At 40.5% G+C, this 26,560-nt stretch overlaps 2 protein-coding genes and 1 long non-coding RNA gene across 3 annotated transcripts in view; 2 read left to right on the top strand and 1 right to left on the bottom strand.

Moving 5' to 3' along the window:
• Window positions 1-1,192, top strand: part of smim14 (small integral membrane protein 14) — a 16,511-nt gene extending 15,319 nt beyond the window's left edge. The window contains exon 5 of the mRNA XM_034187765.1: window positions 250-1,192. Within this exon, the coding sequence (XP_034043656.1) occupies window positions 250-291 (42 nt within the window). The 3' untranslated portion in view covers window positions 292-1,192. The remainder of the gene's footprint in view (window positions 1-249) is intronic.
• The window catches only part of LOC117525838, a 19,763-nt gene extending 10,955 nt beyond the window's left edge, over window positions 1-8,808 (bottom strand). The window contains exon 1 of the long non-coding RNA XR_004565155.1: window positions 8,725-8,808. This is a non-coding gene — a long non-coding RNA (uncharacterized LOC117525838). The remainder of the gene's footprint in view (window positions 1-8,724) is intronic.
• map9 (microtubule-associated protein 9) lies at window positions 8,565-26,560 on the top strand. Its single transcript, XM_034187763.1, has 13 exons — window positions 8,565-8,833; window positions 10,059-10,152; window positions 10,342-10,851; window positions 11,021-11,187; window positions 11,274-11,370; window positions 13,328-13,395; window positions 13,785-13,849; window positions 13,925-14,087; window positions 15,422-15,499; window positions 15,625-15,786; window positions 19,220-19,365; window positions 22,474-22,609; window positions 26,070-26,560. The coding sequence occupies exons 1-13, from the start codon at window positions 8,762-8,764 to the stop codon at window positions 26,187-26,189; spliced, it is 1,878 nt and encodes a 625-aa protein (XP_034043654.1). The 5' UTR covers window positions 8,565-8,761; the 3' UTR covers window positions 26,190-26,560.

Here is a 26,560-nt window from a genome sequence, read left to right as displayed (position 1 = left end):
TTGAATTTTCAGCATATTGGCAGTATAAGATTTATCAGTCTGTTCTATGAATACAAACAAATCAAATTGTGATGGCACCAAATAACATTCTTTTCATGACTTAAGTCATAAAAAATACAAAGGGACTACTGTATGTCTTTAAATTCTAGATTAAAATGTTTTAATTCAGTGTAACTGTTGGTTTGTTAATGCTATAAAGTGGATTTGGGCCATATTTTTTTGAATCTGCATTATTTTCTGGGTTTGCAGAGGGAGAGAAGAGAGCCACCATCACCACCACCTGTTGACTAGCAGTGAAGCCAAAGCACCAGCACTCAGCCACCTGCTCTGACTGTAGCAACAGTTGGTTACTGTGACAGGACAGCGCCACCTTCCTGTCAGCCTTTGCTCAAAAATCTTTTTTGTTTGTTTTTTAACTGTTTTAAGACCCATGATTTGACCAGTGTATGTGATTTTTACAACAGCATGACTGCTACTCAATGTTTGAGGCTAAAAATGAAAATATTCACCAACATAATCATTTGGTGAGATCTTTTTTTTTTTTTTTTTTTTTTTAGATTTTTACTGAGACACCATGATTTATACTTGAACCATAAAATTAGTTATCAAATACAACAATGGTAGTAAATGTAGACTAACATAGCATTTTGTGTATAAATTAAAGGATTATAATCAGAGAGATTATTTGAATTTGAGAGAGATAAAGACTTTGCTAGTAGTAATGCAGAAAAATCTCAGATTAGCTTTTGTCTTCGTCAGGTTTTTCATGTATACACCCCCCACCAGTCCTGTCATTCAAAGTCCTTTCCTGATGTCAACTGTAGTGCACACTCTTGTGGTGGCATAATTTACAGTGAAGGACGGACTTTAAAAATGTTTTGCTGCTCATCGTGTTATGAAGTGTGCCAGAATTTTCAGAAATATTCCTTTTTTTTTTCTTTTTTTATATCAGGGCCAGTCACACGGCTTTTTAATTTGATATTGTATGTAGTCTTAAATCATATTCCATCTCCTGTACGTTGCCAGGGAGCAAATATTATGTCTGTTACATTTACAAGAATGTCTGTGTCACTTTACTTTAAATTGGTTTGATTACAGTTAGGTCCAAGTATTTGGATAGTGACAACTTTTTGTAATTTTGTGCCTGTACAATGAAACTGAAGTGAAATGATCAAGGGATTGAATAAACAAAATCACATTAACCATTTTGGAATTGCAGCCCTTTTCATACATAGTCCCAACATTTTTCAAAGCCTGTAAGTCATTGGACAAACTAAATCTGCCGATTATTGTTAAAGCAAATCATCACTTTTCCAGAGTGTTTTCTTCAGACAAATCAGGGAATGGATACATAAACATTTACAATACTGAATGTGGCTTGGGCTTCATTTACTTCAGTCATTAAAAAACGGTCAGTATGCTACTGTATGGTGAATTTGTCCGGAACAGACAATTCTCAAAAACTGATTGTGCAAGAAAGAGACGAGTGAGCGAAGCCACTAAGACATCCATGACATGAATTACAGGCTTTTGAAATTGTAGTTGGAGACCCAGCATAGTCCAGCTGCACCAGAAATCACAGTTCAAATACTTCTGCACCTGACTGTATGTGGTGTAAATTTTAAAGAGGACAAAAAAAATTACTAGTGGGTTATAAGTAATTCTATAACATACACATTTGGCAAAAACCTGTTCAGATTAAGATTAAACCATTAAATGTTCACATGCCCATACATGAATTGAATTACAAATTTACAGATAAAGTATATTAAGTGTAGACACTGTAAAATATCATACTCAGCATCAACCATGCAGGTTTTACTGTTCATTGTTTTGTGCTTGAAAGAAAATAAGTATGTAGACCAAACAGGTTTAGTTGTAGTGGAAAATGAGTTGAACTCTTGTGGTGTGTTGATTCCTTTTGACTATCTGTTCTACTGTTTCACATCTCCAACTGATGTCTTTGTCAAAATTTAATTCTAGTGTTTTTTTGTTTTGTTTTGTTTTTTTGTAGTATATGCAAAACCTATGAAAATGCAAGCAGTGAGGAAACAGTCCAGAGTAGATTTTTTTTCACAAAATGCCAAAGTGCAGTTATGGTTTTAATGGTAATTTAGAGAAGGATTAATCATAACAAAGTGCAGCAACATGTCAGATTGTTTGTGATTTGTGAAAGTATTAAAAAAAACATAAACACAAATCATTTTATTCATTGATCTGTTCAAAAAAGAAATTTTCCCCTGCATTGGGATCATTTTAATGTAAGGTTTCTCTTTATTCAGTAAATGCATACGCTTAACCAGAGCGTCCTCGTTTCCACTGGTTACCATCACGTGAGACGGAAATCAATCAATCAATCAATCAATTTTTTTATATAGCGCCAAATCACAACAAACAGTTGCCCCAAGGCGCTTTATATTGTAAGGCAAGGCCATACAATAATTATGTAAAACCCCAACGGTCAAAACGACCCCCTGTGAGCAAGCACTTGGCTACAGTGGGAAGGAAAAACTCCCTTTTAACAGAAAGAAACCTCCAGCAGAACCAGGCTCAGGGAGGGGCAGTCTTCTGCTGGGACTGGTTGGGGCTGAGGGAGAGAACCAGGAAAAAGACATGCTGTGGAGGGGAGCAGAGATTGATCACTAATGATTAAATGCAGAGTGGTGCATACAGAGCAAAAAGAGAAAGAAACAGTGCATCATGGGAACCCCCCAGCAGTCTACGTCTATAGCAGCATAACTAAGGGATGGTTCAGGGTCACCTGATCCAGCCCTAACTATAAGCTTTAGCAAAAAGGAAAGTTTTAAGCCTAATCTTAAAAGTAGAGAGGGTGTCTGTCTCCCTGATCTGAATTGGGAGCTGGTTCCACAGGAGAGGAGCCTGAAAGCTGAAGGCTCTGCCTCCCATTCTACTTTTACAAACCCTAGGAACTACAAGTAAGCTTGCAGTCTGAGAGCGAAGCGCTCTATTGGGGTGATATGGTACTACGAGGTCCCTAAGATAAGATGGGACCTGATTATTCAAAACCTTATAAGTAAGAAGAAGAATTTTAAATTCTATTCAAGAATTAACAGGAAGCCAATGAAGAGAGGCCAATATGGGTGAGATATGCTCTCTCCTTCTAGTCCCCGTCAGTACTCTAGCTGCAGCATTTTGAATTAACTGAAGGCTTTTTAGGGAACTTTTAGGACAACCTGATAATAATGAATTACAATAGTCCAGCCTAGAGGAAATAAATGCATGAATTAGTTTTTCAGCATCACTCTGAGACAAGACCTTTCTGATTTTAGAGATATTGCGTAAATGCAAAAAAGCAGTCCTACATATTTGTTTAATATGCGCTTTGAATGACATATCCTGATCAAAAATGACTCCAAGATTTCTCACAGTATTACTAGAGGTCAGGGTAATGCCATCCAGAGTAAGGATCTGGTTAGACACCATGTTTCTAAGATTTGTGGGGCCAAGTACAATAACTTCAGTTTTATCTGAGTTTAAAAGCAGGAAATTAGAGGTCATCCATGTCTTTATGTCTGTAAGACAATCCTGCAGTTTAGCTAATTGGTGTGTGTCCTCTGGCTTCATGGATAGATAAAGCTGGGTATCATCTGCGTAACAATGAAAATTTAAGCAATACCGTCTAATAATACTGCCTAAGGGAAGCATGTATAAAGTGAATAAAATTGGTCCTAGCACAGAACCTTGTGGAACTCCATAATTAACTTTAGTCTGTGAAGAAGATTCCCCATTTACATGAACAAATTGTAATCTATTAGACAAATATGATTCAAACCACCGCAGCGCAGTGCCTTTAATACCTATGGCATGCTCTAATCTCTGTAATAAAATTTTATGGTCAACAGTATCAAAGGCAGCACTGAGGTCTAACAGAACAAGCACAGAGATGAGTCCACTGTCCGAGGCCATAAGAAGATCATTTGTAACCTTCACTAATGCTGTTTCTGTACTATGATGAATTCTAAAACCTGACTGAAACTCTTCAAATAGACCATTCCTCTGCAGATGATCAGTTAGCTGTTTTACAACTACCCTTTCAAGAATTTTTGAGAGAAAAGGAAGGTTGGAGATTGGCCTATAATTAGCTAAGATAGCTGGGTCAAGTGATGGCTTTTTAAGTAATGGTTTAATTACTGCCACCTTAAAAGCCTGTGGTACATAGCCAACTAACAAAGATAGATTGATCATATTTAAGATCGAAGCATTAAATAATGGTAGGGTTTCCTTGAGCAGCCTGGTAGGATCTAATAAACATGTTGATGGTTTGGATGAAGTAACTAATGAAAATAACTCAGAACAATCGGAGAGAAAGAGTCTAACCAAATACCGGCATCACTGAAAGCAGCCAAAGATAACGATACGTCTTTGGGATGGTTATGAGTAATTTTTTCTCTAATTGTTAAAATTTTGTTAGCAAAGAAAGTCATGAAGTCATTACTAGTTAAAGTTAATGGAATACTCAGCTCAATAGAGCTCTGACTCTTTGTCAGCCTGGCTACAGTGCTGAAAAGAAACCTGGGGTTGTTCTTATTTTCTTCAATTAGTGATGAGTAGAAAGATGTCCTAGCTTTACGGAGGGCTTTTTTATAGAGCAACAGACTCTTTTTCCAGGCTAAGTGAAGATCTTTTAAATTAGTGAGACGCCATTTCCTCTCCAACTTACGGGTTATCTGCTTTAAGCTACGAGTTTGTGAGTTATACCACGGAGTCAGGCACTTCTGATTTAAAGCTCTCTTTTTTAGAGGAGCTACAGCATCCAAAGTTGTCTTCAATGAGGATGTAAAACTATTGACGAGATACTCTATCTCACTTACAGAGTTTAGGTAGCTACTCTGCACTGTGTTGGTATATGGCATTAGAGAACATAAAGAAGGAATCATATCCTTAAACCTAGTTACAGCGCTTTCTGAAAGACTTCTAGTGTAATGAAACTTATTCCCCACTGCTGGGTAGTCCATCAGAGTAAATGTAAATGTTATTAAGAAATGATCAGACAGAAGGGAGTTTTCAGGGAATACTGTTAAGTCTTCTATTTCCATACCATAAGTCAGAACAAGATCTAAGATATGATTAAAGTGGTGGGTGGACTCATTTACTTTTTGAGCAAAGCCAATAGAGTCTAATAATAGATTAAATGCAGTGTTGAGGCTGTCATTCTCAGCATCTGTGTGGATGTTAAAATCGCCCACTATAATTATCTTATCTGAGCTAAGCACTAAGTCAGACAAAAGGTCTGAAAATTCACAGAGAAACTCACAGTAACGACCAGGAGGACGATAGATAATAACAAATAAAACTGTTTTTTGGGACTTCCAATTTGGATGGACAAGACTAAGAGTCAAGCTTTCAAATGAATTAAAGCTCTGTCTGGGTCTTTGATTAATTAATAAGCTGGAATGGAAGATTGCTGCTAATCCTCCCCCTCGCCCGTGCTACGAGCATTCTGACAGTTAGTGTGACTCGGGGGTGTTGACTCATTTAAACTAACATATTCATCCTGCTGTAACCAGGTTTCTGTTAGGCAGAATAAATCAATATGTTGATCAATTATTATATCATTTACCAACAGGGACTTAGAAGAGAGAGACCTAATGTTTAATAGACCACATTTAACTGTTTTAGTCTGTGGTGCAGTTGAAGGTGCTATATTATTTTTTCTTTTTGAATTTTTATGCTTAAATAGATTTTTGCTGGTTATTGGAAATGAAACCCCTTCGAAGCGATGTTCGAAGCACTGAGGCTCGTTCATGCTCGAAGTTCCAATTAAGCCTCTAATGGGGACACCTGCTGGAAAAAACAGGAAACGGTGATCTAACCCTAACTTAAGCTAATGTTTTCAAGATTTTTTTTTTCATGGGTAGTTCTTTGACCAAACCACTTTGTAAATTAGAAATGAGTTTATTAGTGCTACAGACCCAGCGCTGACTACAGTGGTTTATTCACTTAAGTAAAACATTTGTTTTTGAAATGGTGCCGTATTGTGAGGTCCCACGATAACCATAATGTCTATCTTTTGATTCCTACACCAGAACAATGTTTCGAAACGTGTGTTGCAAAGGTTTGGAAAAGTCTGGCAGCAGTGTTTTGAGTTTCCATCACTAATTTGAAGTACAGATGAAAGGTTTTGACACCCTCCCCAGCCACACATTCTATCCATTCTTTAATTCTAGATATGTTTCATCCCTTATTTGCCAGTGTCATCATCATGTTTCTCTCAGCGCTTGCTTAGTTTGTTAAATGTGACCATGGGTGATAAATTCAAACGCAGCTGTTAATGTTGTTGTTTGCCTTTCATCTGCTCCCGTTTGAGTGGGGTCACCACAGCAGATCCAGATCCAGATTCGCATTAGGATTTGGCACAAGTTTCACGCCAGATGCCCCACCTGATGCAACTGTAGTGTTACCCGGTCCCAAAGGAATACACACAGGCCCTGGTCTTCCGAAGAGGTCTCCCATCAAAGTACTAGCATCTGAACATGATCAGGCTTACACAGAGCAGACTGGCTACTACCAACCACAGCTGTTCATAATTTTCCATCCACCATTCACGAACCATCCAGGTGACAGACGCAGGATATTGCAAAGTAAATACAAAGTTCCCTTTGCAATTTATCTGGTGAATAAAAATCAATCACCATTAATCCCACATCTTCATTTTGTGCTATTTTATTTGGTAAATTGCATTGTATCAGCATTTAACAGTTTTTGAGTTACTGCTTATTTTACTTTTATGCAACCTTAGTTCCCCTGACGTTTCGGTACTACAACCCCTGGCAAAAATTATGGAATCACCGGCCTCGGAGGATGTTCATTCAGTTGTTTCATTTTGTAGAAAAAAAGCAGATCACAGACATGACACAAAACTAAAGTCATTTCAAATGGCAACTTTCTGGCTTTAAGAAACACTATAAGAAATCAGGAAAAATAATTGTGGCAGTCAGTAACGGTTACTTTTTTAGACCAAGCAGAGGGAAAAAAATATGGAATCACTCTATTCTGAGGAAAAAATTATGGAATCATGAAAAACAAAAGAACGCTCAAACACATCACTAGTAATTTGTTGCACCACCTCTGGCTTTTATAACAGCTTGCAGTCTCTGAGGCATGGACTTAATGAGTGACAAACAGTACTCTTCATCAATCTGGCTCCAACTTTCTCTGATTGCTGTTGCCAGATCAGCTTTGCAGGTTGGAGCCTTGTCATGGACCATTTTCTTCAACTTCCACCAAAGATTTTCAATTGGATTAAAATCCGGACTATTTGCAGGCCATGACATTGACAGTGTCTTTTTGCAATGAATGTTTTCACAGTTTTTGCTCTATGGCAAGATACATTATCATCTTGAAAAATGATTTCATCATCCCCAAACATCCTTTCAATTGATGGGATAAGAAAAGTGTCCAAAATATCAACGTAAACTTGTGCATTTATTGATGATGTAATGACAGCCATCTCCCCAGTGCCTTTACCTGACATGCAGCCCCATATCATCAATGACTGTGGAAATTTACATGTTCTCTTCAGGCAGTCATCTTTATAAATCTCATTAGAATGGCACCACACAAAAGTTCCAGCATCATCACCTTGCCCAATGCAGATTCGAGATTCATCGCTGAATATGACTTTCATCCAGTCATCCACAGTCCACGATTGCTTTTCCTTAGCCCATTGTAACCTTGTTTTATTCTGTTTAGGTGTTAATGATGGCTTTTGTTTAGCTTTTCTGTATGTAAATCCCATTTCCTTTAGGCGGTTTCTTACAGTTCGGTCACAGACATTGACTCCAGTTTCCTCCCATTCGTTCCTCATTTGTTTTGTTGTGCATTTTCGATTTTTGAGACATATTGCTTTAAGTTTTCTGTCTTGACGCTTTGATGTCTTCCTTGGTCTACCAGTATGTTTGCCTTTAACAGCCTTCCCATGTTGTTTGTATTTGGTCCAGAGTTTAGACACAGCTGACTGTGAACAACCAACATCTTTTGCAACATTGCGTGATGATTTACCCTCTTTTAAGAGTTTGATAATCCTCTCCTTTGTTTCAATTGACATCTCTCGTGTTGGAGCCATGATTCATGTCAGTCCACTTGGTGCAACAGCTCTCCAAGGTGTGATCACTCCTTTTTAGATGCAGACTAATGAGCAGATCTGATTTGATGCAGGTGTTAGTTTTGGGGATGAAAATTTACAGGGTGATTCCATAATTTATTCCTCAGAATTGAGTGATTCCATATGTTTTTCCCTCTACTTGGTCTAAAAAAGTAACCGTTACTGACTGCCACAATTTTTTTTCTTGATTTCTTATAGTGTTTCTTAAAGCCAGAAAGTTGCCATTTGAAATGACTTTAGTTTTGTGTCATGTCTGTGATCTGCTTTTTTTCTACAAAATTAAACAACTGAATAAACATCCTCCGAGGCCGGTGATTCCATAATTATTGCCAGGGGTTGTAATTAATGAACAAAGGGACGTGCAATGCCCATACATATTTTGACCCTTCTGACTTGTCGTAGTTGAAGCTTCGATTCAGAGGTTCACGAACCAATTGGAAACGATAACGGTGCTGGTGCTCAGTCCTGGTGTCGTAACTTTAAGCCTTTTTTTTTTAAATTCACGAATGGTTGTATGCGCTATATGTATTAATTACATTGCTTAAGCAGCGGTACTGTGGGAATTTTCGTTAGTTACCCGATAAGTTTATAGTCGTTACTGGCTAGCTCGCTAACGTCAATGATTTTGTTTTGAGGATGACAAATCAGGACTGTGACACACTGGCTTACACTAAAAGCCCCAAAACATCGAAAAGAACAACTTTTCAGGTATTATTATTATTACTGTCATCATTATTTAATGCTATATCGGCGTTATAATAGAATTTCGAACAGGTGAAAAATGCTGAAAAGTCCTAAAATAACCCTACAACACATACAACCTTAGTTTTTTATCTTCCCGTTGTTTTATTTGTATGTTTTGACAATGAGCAGTATACCTCTAATTTACATTCCCAAAGATAAAGGCTGATTGCTCTTGGTTGAACATAATAATAAAGGAGTATTGATGGAAATTTTTAAGGAAAAGTTTGACATTCAGGTTTGACAATGATGACTTTAAAAACATTTTTATGCAAACAGTGGCTCTTATTTCAAGTTATACATTTTTCATAATGTTTACTTCAGGAACCCAACACACAGTTCCTTGCATTAACTTCAGTGATCTTACTAAATATGTAAAAGCTAATTGCAGAAGATTTGGAGTTATTATAAAAACTGAAAAAAAAAACTGAATTTGGTTCATTTGTTGTTTCAGTTTTGGCACAAAACAGATATGATTTCTTCAACGCATGTTGGAAACAGTAAAAAAGAATCCATAATGCACAAACATTATGATTAATAACAAAATTAAAACATGGGCATTAACAAAAAAGGGCTCAGAGAGCACATATTTCAACCAAGACTTATGTCCCTATCTTAAGCATAAATTTGAGGGAGAAGAAAAGTCTATGATTTTTGAAAATCTTTTTCTTTAACATTGTGCATTGGGCTAGAAACTAGCAACTCACTTTTTTTTCACATATTTTGTAAGCAAAACTTTTATTTCTGATGGAGTGAACGCAAGTCACAAAAGTTTAAGAATTTTGTTGTGTTCCCACCATCAGAAAATAATAAACACAGCAAAACTCTTACATCAAATGACTGTACGATGAGTGTAATGTTTGTCTTGTTAGGAAATCCAAATATAATGTTATGCTGTGTGTGCCCATTAGATAGTGTAATTATGGCAAGGTTGTACTAGAAATGTAAGTGAAATCATAAGGAAATTACTGATTTTGTAAAAAAAAAAAAAAAAAAAAGTTAACAAATTAAGAGTAATGTCATTTTTAAAATGGTGCTTTTAAAATAGTTGTCTTAAGGTTTTAACTTTTTTATGTGTGTTCTTTGTATAGTGGTTTTTGTTTTTGTTTTGTTTTGTTTGTTTGTTTGTTTTTGACAATTTATAATATTTTTGGCTAAAATCTGAGCGCATAATTATTAATTATTACTGTAGGATGAACTTCAGGCTGCTGTCTTTGCCAGGGCAAGAAAAACGAAACCAACTCAAAACCAGTATTCATACTTGGATGATTTCAGTGACGATGACGGTAATGTGTGTGTGTGTGTGTGTGTGTGTGTGTGTGTGTGTGTGTGTGTGTGTGTGTGTGTGTGTGTGTGTGTGTGTGTGTGTGTGTGTGTGTGTGTGTGTAAGCACTTGTTTTTTAGTAGTCTTGTTGTCAAAGTTTTTAAAGAATGTCTCCAAGACCTATCACGAAACATGATTATATATTTCACAGGTTTGTTTGGTGAACTACTCAAATCAAGAAAAAAGAGGGCCGATGCTTTTAAGACTGGAAGGAGTAAAGGCAAAATCAATGACTTTGATCTTTCAGATGATGAGCAAAAAGATGCTCAAACAAAGAGAGTTTCATTCCTAAAATCCCGAAGAATCACCTCAACACTGGAAGACACAGTGGCATCAGAGTCTAATGAAAATGAGCCACTCAACTCCTATGCCGAAGGACACAGTGATCAGAAAAGCTTATTTTCCTTGCAGAGCTCCACAAATGAATGTGAAGGCAATATAACACACACAAAAAGTGTTGTGGAATCAAGTAACACTCAAGATATAGCAGAAAATCCAGATGAATCTCCGTCAAACCAAAATCCAGAGGATACAGAACTGAATCTGGCTTTGACTCTTCTGTCTAACACGTATGTGATAGAACCTTCAGTTCCCTTAGTCTGTGAAAGTACTGAGGAGAAGAACAAAATGTGCCACGAGGAAAGCTCCCATTTATTCACAGGTGACCTCAAACACATCTTCAGTAGGTTTCTTTTTTCTAGTGACAAGGGGAACATCACCTGTTAGCTTTATGAGCATATATTAATCAAAGCATGATACCACCAAAATGCATTCAGATTTATGTTGATATGATTATTTTTAAAACTAATTTCACAAACTCTGTTCCTCAGATAGTGTTAGTGAGGGGGAACCACCAAAACCCAAACCAAGACAGAGGACCTTCAAATTGACCCCTCATCCTGTGGAGAAACAGGGTGGTGATTCAGAAGCTCAGGATCTCTGCAAACCTCAGACTTCCACTGCAGCTGTTCCCCCTTCATCCAGCAGCATCAATAATGTATCCTCTCCTGACAAGCATGCAAATAGGGTTTAACAGCACAAGAACCCTTTCAAATTGCAGCATGTTATCTTGTTTTGTCTTAGAGAGCAGAAGGAGACCACAGAACTTCAAAATCATTTTCAAATGGAAGTGAGCAGTCTCAGTTGTTCATCAAGTCCACAGCTGATTCTGGATCTCCAGGTAATAATGTGAATGTTCAGCACTATATATATATATATATATATATATATATATATATATATATATATATATATATATATATATATATATATATACGAGGTCTATTAGAAAAGTTATTTTTTTCAAAAACCATATGGATTTGAATCACGTGTGATTGCGTCAGACAAGCTTGAACCCTCGTGCGCATGCGTGAGTTTTTCCACGCCTGTCGGTTGCGTCATTCGCCTGTGAGCAGGCTTTGAGTGAGGAGTGGTCCACCCCCTCGGCAGATTTTCATTGTCAGGAAATGGCGGAATGATTTGGGCTTTTTTCCATCAGAATTTTTTCAGAAACTGTTAGAGACTGGCAGCTGTAAACCATTAGAAAAATTTATCTGGCTTTCGGTGAAAAATTACGGGCTTGGTAGAGAATAAGGAGTGTTACTGTCGCTTTAAGGATGGCCCCCAGCGGCTGTGGGGCGCGCCGTGCTCCGAAGCCGCCATCGACAGGCTGAACGACCATTTCATTTCTAAACGGATGGCTGTCTGGATCCGTGACCATCGTGTGTCATTTCTCTGGTTATCACAAGAGCTGGACATCAACCATTTTCCGGCAGATTTCACTTTTAACAAGAGATTTTGTCATGGAAAGCCGAGCGGAGGCTTTGCGCGTCACGATGGATTCGCTACTGGAGCAAGACAAAACCACCTCCGTTTTGGTCTCACAGGACGGCTTTGAGATGGCGTACAGCTGTCGGTGGTTTTTCCATCGAGTGATTATCCGAGAAATTGTGGATGTGCCTGGACATGCCAGAACATGTCCCGTGAGGCTTCATCGCGGCGTTGCTTTGCGCCATGCGTTACCGCCTTGACGCGCAGAATTCCTCCGCACGTCTGTCTCAATGTGCCGAAAAAGTGCTGATGTCCACGTCTTTTCACAATTCCTGTGCTAGTCAGACGACGTCCCGGATAAAACACAGCGTCCAGTTTGGAAATGAACGGCACATTCCACTGTTACAGGAGTTTTTGTCATGGAAAGAGGAGCAGAGGCTTCGCGCGTTGCGGCGGTGCCGCATGGCACAAAGCAACGCCGTGATGAAGCCTCACAGGACATGTTTTGGCATGTCCAGGCACATCCACAATTTCTCAGATAATCACTCGATGGAAAAACCACCGACAACTGTCTGAACGCCATCTCAAAGCCGTCCTGTGAGACCAAAACGGAGGTGGTTTTGTCTTGCTCCAGTAGCGAATCCATCGTGACACGCGAAGCCTCCGCTCGGCTTTCCATGACAAAATCTCTTGTTAAAAATGAAATCTGCCGGAAAATGGTTGATGTCCAGCTCTTGTGATAACCAGAGAAATGACACACGATGGTCACGGATCCAGACAGCCATCCGTTTAGAAATGAAATGGTCGTTCAGCCTGTCGATGGCGGCTTCGGAGCGCGGCGCACCCCACAGCCACTGGGGGCCATCCTTAAAGCGACAGTAACACTCCTTATTCTCTACCAAGCCCGTAACATTTTCACCGAAAGCCAGATAAATTTTTCTAATGGTTTCCAGCTGCCAGTCTCTAACAGTTTCTGAAAAAATTCTGATGGAAAAAAAGCCCAAATCATTCCGCCATTTCCTGACAATGAAACAACGACGAGGGGGCTGGACCACTCCTCAGTCAAAGCCTGCTCACAGGCGAATGACGCAACCGACATGCGTGGAAAAACTCACGCATGCGCACGAGGGTTCAAGCTTGTCTGACGCAATCACACGTGATTCAAATCCATATGGTTTTTGAAAAAAATAATAAGGTCGGATACTTTTCTAATAGACCTCGTGTGTGTGTGTGTGTGTGTGTGTGTGTGTGTGTGTGTGTGTATATATATATATATATATATATATATATATATATATATATATATATATATATATATATATATATATTAACAGTGAAGATTAACTTTTCCTGTTTTATCCTTTTAGATGTTGCTATTTGTGGTGGTGATAAAGAGCATGAAAGAAAGTACTCTACATCTTTTGAAGATCTTAATGTAAGAGGTTTGGCGGAAGCACAGTCTTGTGAACGTTATAAATCAATAACAACAGATGACGTGCACCACATATAACCACTGGGGAGTAGTTGAGCTGGTTTCATACCCTAGGTTTATATTAGGTTGTGTCAGGTCAGCTGGACTTAACTTACTTGGATACCCAGGATGACAGAGAATCTCCACAGTTGACCTGGTTATATTTTAGGCTTGTTTGGATTGTATATTTGCATGTTAATAAGAGTAAAATGATTTTTATTTCTGAACCAACATTACGCAAGAATGCTTCATAAGAGCTTAATAGACTTAGTGTTGATTTGCAAAAACAGCTTCTGTGTTATCAGAGTTTTTTGTGGTGTCTAAGTTGTTGTAATTCAGTTGCTTTCTCACAGAAAGACTCAGGAGAACACTCTGCTGATCAACTCAGTCATATCCATGAAGAAACCATTAATAGCAAGTAAGTGCTGTCCAACTACTATGAGTAAATACAATAATAATGCAACTGATTGTTGTTATGATTTATGTGAATTAGGACATCTGGTTGTTCCTCCAAAGCCTCTCAGAGGTCTCGCAGTGTGTGCTCCAACAAGACAGAGTCAAAATATTTGGGAACTCTCAAAATTTTGGACAGTAAACTGTCATTACATGAATCTCAGCTACAAACTGCAGATTCACTCAGAGCTGCTATTTACCAAGTAAGTAAGATGATGAATTAACACGTGTGCTGTCTGTTCTAGTATTGTTTCACATGTAATACACATAGTGAATGAAAACCCTCGGAAGATACCATATTGCTACATTTAAAAATCAAGATTAGTTTTAGACTATACATAAGTATACAGTGCATAGGACATATACGAGGTCTGTTAGAAAACTATCCGACCTTTTTATTTTTTTAAAAAACTATATGGATTTGAATCATGTGCGCTTGCATCAGCCAAGCTTGAACCTTCGTGCGCATGCGTGAGTTTTTTCACGCCTGTCGGTTGTGTCATTTGCCTGTGAGCACGCTTTGAGTGAGCAATGGTCCACACACCTCGTCAGATTTTGTATTGTGAGGAAAATGAACGATTTGGAGCTTTGCTGCATCAAATTTTTCCAGAAACTGTGAGAGACAGCCAGGTGGAAACCATTTGGAAGATTCAGGCGGCTTTCAGGGACGATTCTATGGGGATCACACAGATTAAGGAGTGTTACAACCGGTTTAAAGACGGCACACAATGGCGGAGGGCGCGCCGCGCTCCGAGCGGCGATCGACAGGCTGAAACGACCAGATCATTTCCAAACTGAACGCTGTGTTGATCCGGGACATCGTTTTCGGCACGTTCCACTGTTACAGGAGTTTTTGTCATGGAAAGAGGAGCGGAGGAATTCGCGCGTCGGGACGGAGCCGCTCATGGCACGGGACAAAAAGCAATGCCGTGATGAAGCCTTACAGGACATGTTGTGGCATGTCCAGCTCGTCCACAATTTCTCGGATAGTCACACGACTGAAAAGCCACCGAAAGCCGTCTGAATCTTCCGAATGGTGCAAGAGCTGAGCATGTTACAACATGTCCTGTGAGACCAACACAGAGGTGCTTTTGTCCCGCGCCATTAGCGGCTCCGTGGCGAATTCCTCCGCTCCTCTTTCCATGACAAAAATCGTCCCTGAAAGCCGTCTGAATCTTCCGAATGGTTTCCACCTGGCTGTCTCTCACAGTTTCTGGAAAAATTTGATGCAGCAAAGCTCCAAATCGTTCAGACATTTTCCTCACAATAAAAATACGACGAGGGGTGTGGACCACTGCTCACTCAAAGCGTGCTCACAGGTGAATGACGCAACCGACAGGCATGAAAAAACTCACGCATGCGCACGAAGGTTCAAGCTTGGCTGATGCAAGCGCACATGATTCAAATCCATATAGTTTTGCAAAAAATAAAAAGGTCGGATAGTTTTCTAACAGACCTCGTATGTGTGGTTTTTAAGTGCTTATAGGACAACAGAATGTCCATATTTGACTAAAGGTTTGACTTAAATTCCCAACAGGAATGGGTTAAGAAGAAAGAGGAAAACATAAGAAAGAATGCACAGCTAAGAAAACAACAGGAAGAAAAAAGGAAAAAGGTGACTGTACCATTGTGTTTAAGAAAAATCATGACATACTGCATTTTTACATAAAACTTTACCAAAATCAAACACATCTTTAACATTTGCAAATTGATTTCTGTCATTTTTGTAAATAAAAACAGGAACAAGAAGCTAAAAAGGAAGAAGCTGTTGTGTCATTTGAGGCATGGAAAAAAAAGAAAGCTGAGAGTCTTAAAGCAAAAGCCAAAGAGAAGCAAGAATTGGTTAGAAAAGAACAAATGGCAGTTCAGGAGAGAGAAGAAAAAAGGGAATCTGCAAAACAGGTATACTGAGGTTTTTTTTTAATGATTTACAAAAATATTGTACTCTTGGCTAAATAAATATTTGGATATTTACAATTTATTTTTATTTTATTTAATTTTACATGATTACAGTATGAAGGATTTTGTTAGGATACATTGAATATGAACTTAACCTGCAGACATCCACAATTTAATTTTAGAATATTATATCCAGATTGGGTTAATTAATGTCAGCATTACATAACATTTTGTATTTTATTTTCCATTTGTAATGGTCCAAAAGTCATTGGACAGTCCATTACTCAGCTGTCTGTTGTGTGTTATTATTTTATTTACAAGAGGCTGGATAAAAGTCCATCCATCCATCCATTTTCTTCCGCTTTATCCGGAGTCGGGTCGCAGGGCAGCAGCTCAAGCAAAGCTGCCCAGACCTCCCGATCCACACACACCTCCCCCAGCTCCTCCGGGGGAACCCCAAGGCGTTCCCAATTCAGCCGAGAGATGTAGACCCTCCAGCATGTCCTGGGTCTTCCCCGGGGCCTCCTCCCAATGGGACGTGCCCGGAACACCTCTCCAGCGAGGCGTCCAGGGGGCATCCGGAAAAGATGCCCGAGCCACCGTGGAGGAGCAGCGGCTCAACTCCGAGCTCCTCCCGAGTGACCAAGCTCCTCACCCTATCTCTAAGGGAGTGCCCAGCCACCCTGCGGAGGAAACTCATCTCGGCCACTTGTACTCGCGATCTCGTTCTTTCGGTCATGAGCCAAATCTCATGACCATAGGTGAGGATCGGAACGTAGATCGATCGGTAAATCGAGAGCTTTGCCCCCCTACTCAGCTCTCTCTTCACCACGACGGTCCGATACAGTGACCGCATCGGCCTGGGTAATGGATGAGTCCGCCTCTGAGTCCCCAGTCTGTGCTTCCTCTTCGGAAGACGTGACGATGGGATTGAGGAGATCCTCGAAGTACTCCTTCCACCGCCCGACAACATCCCCAGTCAGGGTCAACAGCTCCACACCCGCACCGTAAACAGTGCTGGTGGAGAGCTGCTTCCGCCTCCTGAGGCGTCGGACGGTTTGCCAGAATCTCTTCGAAGCCGACCGATAGTCCTCCTCCATGGCCTCCCCGAACTCCTCCCAGACCGGAGTTTTTGCCCTGCGACCGCACGGGCTGCGGCATGCTTGGCCTGCCGGTACCTGTCAGCTGCCTCTGGGGTCCCACCTACCAACAAAGATAAGTAGGACTCCTTCTTCAGCTTGACGGCATCCCTTACTTCAGGTGTCCACCACCGGGTTCGGGGATTGCCGCCGTGACAGGTACCAGAGACCTTGTGACCACAGCTACGGGTGCATCGACAATGGAGGTGGAGAACATGGTCCACTCGGACTCGATGTCTCCAACCTCCCCCGGGATCTGGGAGAAGCTCTCCCAGAGGTGGGAGTTGAAGACCTCGCTGACAGAGGGTTCTGCCAGTCGTTCCCAGCAGACCCTCACGATACGTTTGGGCCTGCCAGGTCTGACCGGCTTCCTCCCCTCCCAGCGGATCCAACTCACCACCAGGTGGTGATCTGTCGACAGCTCTGCCCCTCTCTTCACTCGAGTGTCCGAGACACATGGCTGAAGGTCAGATGATACGACTACAAAGTCGATCATCGACCTCCGGCTCAGGGTGTCCTGGTGCCACGTGCACTTATGGACACCCTTGTGCTCGAACATAGTGTTCGTGATGGACAAACTGTGACTAGCACGGAAGTCCAACAACTGAACACCACTCGGGTTCAGATCGGGGAGGCCGTGCTTCCCGATCACCCCCCTCCAGGTCTCACTGTCGCCACCCACGTGGGCGTTGAAATCCCCCAGGAGAACAATGGAGTCCCCAGTCGGAGCGCTATCTAGTACCCCTCCCAGGGACCCCAGGAAGGTTGGGTACTCTGCACTGCTGCTCGGCCCATAGGCCGAGACACCGGTGAGAGACCTGTCCCTGACCCGAAGGCATAGGGACGCGACCCTCTCGTTCAGCGGAGTGAACTCCAACACATGCCGACTGAGCTGGGGAGCAATAAGCAATGCGACCCCAGCTCTCCGCCTCTCCCCGTGGGCAACGCCAGAAAAATGAAGCGTCCAGCCCCTCTCCAGGAGTTGGGTACCAGAGCCCAAGCTGTGCGTGGAGGTGAGCCCGACTATCTCTAGTCAGTATCTCTCAACCTCCCGCACAAGCTCAGGCTCCTTCCCCCCCAGCGAGGTGACATTCCACGTCCCAACAGCCAGGGGCTGTGAGCATGGACCGGGCCGCCAGGTCACCCGGCCTCGACCGCCACCCAATCCTCTCTGCACCCGACCCCCATGGCCCCCTCTGCAGGTGGTGAACCCACAGGTGGATAAAAGTTCTGGAGATATTTTTCAAGTGTTGTGTTTGGAATCTGTTGCTGGTAAATGATAACATAAATTTGAAGAGCCAATTCATCATCAACCTGTAAAACTAAAACAAACCCATCAGTGAGATGGCTACTTTCTGGACTTGGTGCTGGACTGCTGGTCTATCTGGGTGGTTGCCGGTGAGGAACCATGGTGTGGATGTGATGACATGCGGCACCAGTGCATACTTCTAGATCTGAACTGACCCCGTATTTAGCATCATTGTTCAGCGTCATTTTCATACATTTCAGGTCAGGTGTGAGAGCATGCACTGCTGCAACATGTCCCTGCACATTGCTGTGTCCACCACCCTACAGAACAGAACTGGGCCCTTGATAGCAACCAACCAGACAGTCAAGCACTCCATCTTCAGCTCTTGAAAATAGCCACCTATCTGCCATAGCCAGGTGAAATGTGGACACTCCCTTGGCATTTAACCGTTACTGAGCACTTGCACGTTGGATTGTGCCAAGAGGACTCCCAGATTACTCATTGAACACGCTGGCAAAAAAAAACCCAGCAATTTGTCATCAATACTACTGTTCTACACACTTGTTTGTCCACTGGAGGGACCTGTCATTTGACAGAGTGCTGGACAGTATCGCTGAAAAATATATTTCACAGTATTATAATAATAATCATGTATGTTTGAGCTTAGAAGCTAGCTTGTATTTTTTTTTTTATTATTTATATTTGTAATTGTTTGTTTGGGCTTCTTTTATTCCAGAGAAGGTAAGCTGTCTGTTGACAACCATATATTGTGCTTTACAAATGTAAATTTACAGCGTGCTCAATCTGCCTTTGGGCCATTCAGGTGTTAAGTGGTTGATAGTAAAACTTGACCTGTGTTTTTATTTATTTTCCTTCTTGGCTCATATTTATGTTGTCAATTTCAGTATCGTGACAGACTGCTAAACTAAGAACAACTTTGTCGGTGTACATCTATGTATTGACCCAACTATAGCAAGTCTTTTAAGTGATATATAGTGGGCATTTATGTGAAAGCGTGTCTCGCTAATCACTGTTAAATTTTTCCTAGGTGTTTGAAAAATGGAAACATGAGCATGATCAGCTACTCAAAGAAAAATTCAGAAAGCAACAAATAGCTGAAAATAAACTTCAGTTGAAGACACAACAAAAGGAGGAGGAAAAAAGGGGAGAAAGCAAAATTGCTTTTTCCAGATGGTGAGTATAACTCATGTTTTTACTTTTTTCAGTAATATTTACAGGATGCACGTAAAAGTTTGAAGTCATTAGCTACTTTAGTTATGAAACAGTTAATAAAACATTGTAAAAAAAGCTTATTTACAGCTTAGATAAACACTAATCTTTCAATGGCTAAAAACTGCAAATTGATTTAAAAGTTCCTGTCTGTTGCACATCTTTACAGCAGTATAACAGCACAAAGAGCTATTATACGCTGCATTTTTGCCAAACCCGATATAAAGGCCATGTTACATAAATCCTCTCCTGACTGTCAGGTTCTTTGAGACAACATACAGTGGGGCCAAAAAGTATTTAGTCAGCCCCTGATTGTGCAAGTTCTCCTACTTAGGAAGATGAGAGAGGTCTGTAATTGTCAACATAGGTACACTTCAATTATGAGAGACAAAATGAGAAAAAAATCCAGAAAATCACATTGTATAATTTTTAAAGAATTTGTAAATTATGGTGGAAAATAAGTATTTGGTCACCCACAAACAAGCAAGATTTCTGGCTCTCACAAACCTGTAACTTCTTCTGTAAGAAGCTCTTCTGTCCTCCACCCGTTACCTGTATTAATGGCCCTTGTTGGAACTCGTTATCTGTATAAAAGACACCTATCCACAACCTCAAACAGTCAGACTCCAAACTCAACCACGGCCAAGACCAAAGAGCTGTCGAAGGACACCAGGAAGAAAATTGTAGATGTGCACCAGGCTGGGAAAAGTGAATCTACAATAGTCAAGCAGGTTGGTGTGAAATTGTTCAAAGCTATAAATTTCTGGGTATACACATCACAAACACACTCTCCTGGACAGTGCACACAACTGATCTAATCAAGAAGGCATCGCAACGCCTTCACTTTCTCAGAATCCTAAGGAAACATCATCTCAGCAGAGCAGTAATGGAGTCCTTCTACCACGCTATTATCAAGAACATGCTGACCTACGGAGTCACAGTCTGGTATGCAGCTTGTACAACAGCAGAAAGAAGGACTCTACAAAGGATGATGGAAACAGCACAAAAGATTATTGGCTGTCCTCTTCCCTCCCTGGAAGAAGTTGCAGGTGCTCGATACCTTTCCAGAGCCAAAAACATTTTAAAAGACTCTTCACATCCTGGACACAAAATATTCAACCTTATGCCCTCATGCGGTACAGAGCCATAAAAACACATACGAACAGACTTTTGAACAGTTTTTACCCCAGAGCCATACGACATTTAAACAAATTACAACCACACTGACAACCTTGGGACAATATAGAATAGGGACTGTGCAATAATGTTTTTTTTAACCTATTAGTTTTACTATGTCTAATCATGCATTTGACACTTAAGGCTGTATTATTTATTGTGATTGTTATTATTGTATTATGTGTGTGTGTGTGTTTGTGTGTGTGTGTCATTACGTGTATGTGTGTTTGCGCGATGGGTATGTGTGTGTGTTGCTATGCCACTGTGATGAGTCTCCTGCAATTTTGTTGTATCACTTGTACAATGACAATAAAGCCTGTTCTATTCTCTTCTAATAAATCAACTGTGGGAGCAATTGTAAGAAAATGGAAGACATACAAGACCATTAATAATCTCCCTCGATCTGCCAGAGAGCATATGGATGATCCAGAAGAGGACTGGGAGAATATCATGTGGTCAGATGAACCGAAAATAGAATATTTTGGTAAAAACTCAATGTGTCGTGTTTGGATGAAGAAGAATGCTGAGTTGCATACCAAGAACACCATATCTACTGTGAAGCGTGGGGATGGAAACATCATGCTTTGGGGATGTTTTTCTGCAAAGGGGACAGGACGACTGATCCGTGTTAAGGGAAGAATGAACGTGGCCATGTATTGTGAGATTTTAAGCCAAAACCTCCTTCCATCGGTGAGAGCATTGAAGATGCAACGTGGCTGGGCCTTCCAGCATGACAGTGATCCCAAACACACCGCTCAGGCAACAAAGGAGTGGCTCCGTAAAAAGCATTTCAAGGTCCTGGAGTGGCCAAGCCAGTCTCCAGACCTCAACCCCATAGAAAATTTGTTGAGGGAGTTGAAAGTCTGTGTTGCCCAGCCCCAAAACATCACTGCTCTAGAGGAAATCTGCATGGAGGAATGGGCCAAAATACCAGCTACAGTGTGTGCAAACCTACTTATTTTTCCCCATAATTTACAAATAAATTCATTAAAAATCCTACAATGCGATTTTCTGGATTTTTTTTTCTCATTTTGTCTCTCACAGTTGAAGTGTACCTTTGTTGAAAATTGCAGACCTCTCTCATCCTTCTAAGTAGGAGAACTTGCACAATCAGGGACTGACTAAATACTTTTTTGCCCCACTGTATTTGGATAGCTCACAAAGTGCTACCAAATGTAAGCATGAAGGGCTTAAATAAGAATGTGACTGTGTGTAAGAGCCTGTCATGTTTCATTGTCCCTGATAGTAAGGATTTTTTTTACTGATGTACCCAACCGAACAGTCCCCCCTAGAAATCGGTCCTCCCTGCCTTCACTGCACATGCGTAATTTCTGAGCGTCAGCAGCAATTCACAGATTATCTCCTCGTTTCTGCTTAAAACCACTCCAGTCATCATCTATCAGCGACAGATATCTGAAGCTTTTGTACAACAATCATTTCTACATAAATTCAGCCTTATTTCATAATAAAAGACGGGGGACTGCAACAGCAGCACGTCTGAGTCTGACGTCATTTCAGAGCGTCAGCAGCAATTCACCGATTATCGCCTTGTTTCTGCTTAAAACTATGGTTAATGATCACATTGTTCCCTTTGATCACTTTGGGTGTAGAGAGTCAGACTCGGAGAGTCAGACTCAGACGTGCTGCTGCGGCGCTCTGATCGCTCCCTCGTCTTTTATGATGAAATAATGCTGAATTCATGTGGAAATGATTGTTGTACAAAAGCTTATACACGTGTGTGTGTGTGTGTAAATATACACGTATCACCCAATAGAATGCAGTAAAGCAAAATATGTGCAGCCTTGCTTTTTTTAAATCACTTTTCTTGACAGTAAATTATAAACATCCACAGTTCCTCTGTAAATAAAACTTTTTTCTCTAAAAAAAATAATGTAGGTGTGAAAAAAAGAAGAATGTTCTTGATAAAAAAGCCATGAGGGAACATGAAGAAATCAAAACCAAAGAAGAGGAAGAAAGATACCAAAGAGAAGAGAGAGATGCACTTGCTTTGGAAATGTATGAAAAGTGGTTGGTAAGTAGAATGTTTAGTTATAATGCAATAACAATCACAGCAGTGGTGGTGCATAAATGGACTGCATTAATATAGCACTTTTCCATCTGAATCAGAAACTCAAAGCACTTTACACTGATGTTTCACTTTCACCCCTGTACACTTAAACACCAGTATCAGGGTGCTGCTATGCAACTGCACACCGGGAACTGCTGGAAGATTAACACCCTTGCCCAAGGACCCTTAGTGATTTTCCAGTCTAGCACTGAGGATCTTCTGAGACCACCACTTATCCACGAGACCATCGCATCTCCTTGTAAAATTGCTACCTTGCTAATTCATTTGGAAAAAATTCAATTTATTTTGTTATTGGGCAAGTGAGTATTCTGACCTTTTTATCATTTCTACAACCCCTGGCAAAAATTATGGAATCACCGGCCTCAGAGGATGTTCATTCAGTTGTTTAATTTTGTAGAAAAAAAGCAGATCACAGACATGACACAAAACTAAAGTAATTTCAAATGACAACTTTCTGGCTTTAAGCAACACTATAAGAAATCAGGAAAAATAATTGTGGCAGTCAGTAACGGTTACTTTTTTAGACCAAGCAGAGGGAAAAAAATATGGACTCACTCAATTCTGAGGAATAAATTATGGAATCACCTTGTAAATTTTCATCCCCAAAACTAACACCTGCATCAAATCAGATCTGCTTGTTAGTCTGCATCTAAAAAATAGTGATCACACCTTGGAGAGCTGTTGCACCAAGTGGACTGACATGAATCATGGCTCCAACACGAGAGATGTCAATTGAAACAAAGGAGAGGATTATCAAACTCTTAAAAGAGGGTAAATCATCACGCAATGTTGCAAAAGATGTTGGTTGTTCACAGTCAGCTGTGTCTAAACTCTGGACCAAATACAAACAACATGGGAAGGTTGTTAAAGGCAAACATACTGGTAGACCAAGGAAGACATCAAAGAGTCAAGACAGAAAACTTAAAGCAATATGTCTCAAAAATCGAAAATGCACAACAAAACAAATGAGGAACGAATGGGAGGAAACTGGAGTCAACGTCTGTGACCGAACTGTAAGAAACCGCCTAAAGGAAATGGGATTTACATACAGAGAAGCTAAACAAAAGCCATCATTAACACCTAAACAGAAAAAAACAAGGTTACAATGGGCTAAGGAAAAGCAATCGTGGACTGGATGACTGGATGAAAGTCATATTCAGTGATGAATCTCAAATCTGCATTGGGCAAGGTGATGATGCTGGAACTTTTGTTTGATGCCGTTCCAATGAGATTTATAAAGATGACTGCCTGAAGAGAACATGTAAATTTCCACAGTCATTGATGATATGGGGCTGCATGTCAGGTAAAGGCACTGGGGAGATGGCTGTCATTACATCATCAATAAATGCACAAGTTTACGTTGATATTTTGGACACTTTTCTTATCCCATCAATTGAAAGGATGTTTGGGGATGATGAAATCATTTTTCAAGATGATAATGCATCTTGCCATAGAGCAAAAACTGTGAAAACATTCCTTGCAAAAAGACACATAGGGTCAATGTCATGGCCTGATCTTAATCCAATTGAAAATCTTTGGTGGAAGTTGAAGAAAATGGTCCATGACAAGGCTCCAACCTGCAAAGCTGATCTGGCAACAGCAATCAGAGAAAGTTGGAGCCAGATTGATGAAGAGTACTGTTTGTCACTCATTAAGTCCATGCCTCAGAGACTGCAAGCTGTTATAAAAGCCAGAGGTGGTGCAACAAAATACTAGTGATGTGTTGGAGCGTTCTTTTGTTTTTCATGATTCCATAATTTTTTCCTCAGAATTGAGTGATTCCATATTTTTTTCCCTCTGTTTGGTCTAAAAAAGTAACCGTTATTGACTGCCACAATTTTTTTTTCCTGATTTCTTATAGTGTTTCTTAAAGCCAGAAAGTTGCCATTTGAAATGACTTTAGTTTTGTGTCATGTCTGTGATCTGCTTTTTTTCTACAAAATTAAACAACTCCGAGGCCGAACATCCTCCGAGGCCGGTGATTCCATAATTTTTGCCAGGGGTTGTATGCACACTCTCCAACTCCAAGCTTTGTAAACCTGAATGTTTGTCGGATTTAAGCATTCTCAGGTGATAACATGTTTGTCAAACCAGGGAGGGTGTGGCATAAAATGATTAACACCCTGTATCAAGGTGTATCAAGATGTCACATCAGGTATCTTCATAGCTGTCTCCCTCCCCACTTCTGCACCTGTTACCTTGACATCCAGCATCTTTTCACTGCGTCCAGCATCTATCTTTCTTGTTCCCTGAATTTCACACAACCTTCCGCTTCATGTGATCCTTGGTTCAACCTTTGCTCTTTCCCTCCAGGGTCATCCAACAAACCACCAGTCAGTGAGTTCTAGCTTCACTCTCCCCTGCTAACACAGACAGTCTGTAGTCACTTTCACATTACTTCTCCTCCATATAGTCCATCTGTATGCAGCTTCCTCCACCACTCTTGTACAGTATGTCACACTTCTTAAAATATATTTTCACCACACCCATTGCTGTCTTTTTCACAAAATCCACCCCAACTGCCCATCTGCATCCCTCTCCATGACACTTTACCTCCTCATCAACTCTGTGTCACTTCTAGGCCCTTCACTGAAATGCCAGTTGAGCTCTCCTCTAGTCTCCACTCTTCCATCAGTACACTGTCCACCACATCATCTCACACATTCCAGAAATCTTCTTGGTCCTCCTCCTTTCTCATGCCCTAGTTGTTGGGCACATGCACTGATAACATTCATCATTTCTTCAGTTACCAGCTGCACACTCATCACTGTCACACACACTTTACCTCCAGTACACTCCTAATATACTCTTCCTTCAGGATTACTTCAGCACCATTTCTTCTCTCATCCACACAATGGTGGAGTGGTCGGAACTCAGCTTTTAATGCTTGTGGATTTACACCCGTTCTACTTAATATCTTGTACACAGTATGTCTACCTTCCTCCTCTCCATCATATCGGTCAGCTCTCTCCTCTTACCAGTCATAGTTCCGGTATTTAAGCTTCTGACTCTTACATCTACGCTTCTGCTTTTCATCATCTCCTGGCTCCTGGTACACCGGTGGCAGTCATTGGTACCTGAGGTCTAGAGTGATCTGGTGTAGAAATCCAGTTTGGGATCTGAATATTTGATTTAGCACATGATTTGATTTTACTTCAGAAACCCTTCTTGAGGCAACCCTAATCATTTATCAACACTTGAGAGTACTAGTCCTCTGGGTTGTATACCTCCCAAGTTGGCAAATTTAACACCAACCACTTGTATAAAGAGGGAATGGCAGCTTTTTGTGTGCAAACCACTTTTGTTAGATGTGCCAGTAGAGTTTGTGGTGATGATGCTATTTGTAAGGGGTTGTATTGATAATCATTTATTGTTAGTGATGAATTTCTGGATTCTTCATCAGGCAAGGAAGAGTCAACAAGAGAACCGACAAAGAGAAGATAAATATGTACGGGAGATACTCCAAGACAGTCCACACCCACCTTGGAACCCCCCAAATAAAACTATTCCATTTAGAAGATAGGGTTTCAAATATAACATTATAACTATGTTGTGGTGCCGATACTTAACACATTATAGACAATGTGTGATGTAGAGAGGGGCCACGGGCAGCTGTTACATGAATTTAACATGTTTGATAGTTTTTTTGGTTTGTTCTTTTTTATTGAATATTTAAATAACAGTTATCCATCATGTATAGAAATGTGTTTGTGTGATATGAAGTGTAATAGACTATTGCCTTTTAATTTTATACACAAAAATATTTTCTGAATGTAGTTAAGTTTTACCTCAAAAATGTAAAGCAGCAATAAAGACCTTAAAGAAAACTATAAATTTGCAATCTCACTTCTGGATTCTTCAACTGTTTACTGAATAAAACACTGTTGATTGTAA

This window comes from Thalassophryne amazonica, chromosome 15 (genome assembly GCF_902500255.1).
Source record: "Thalassophryne amazonica chromosome 15, fThaAma1.1, whole genome shotgun sequence".
Classification (NCBI taxonomy): domain Eukaryota; kingdom Metazoa; phylum Chordata; class Actinopteri; order Batrachoidiformes; family Batrachoididae; genus Thalassophryne; species Thalassophryne amazonica.
Note: the sequence above shows the minus strand (reverse complement) of the source record. Positions and strands in the feature narration are given on the sequence as shown.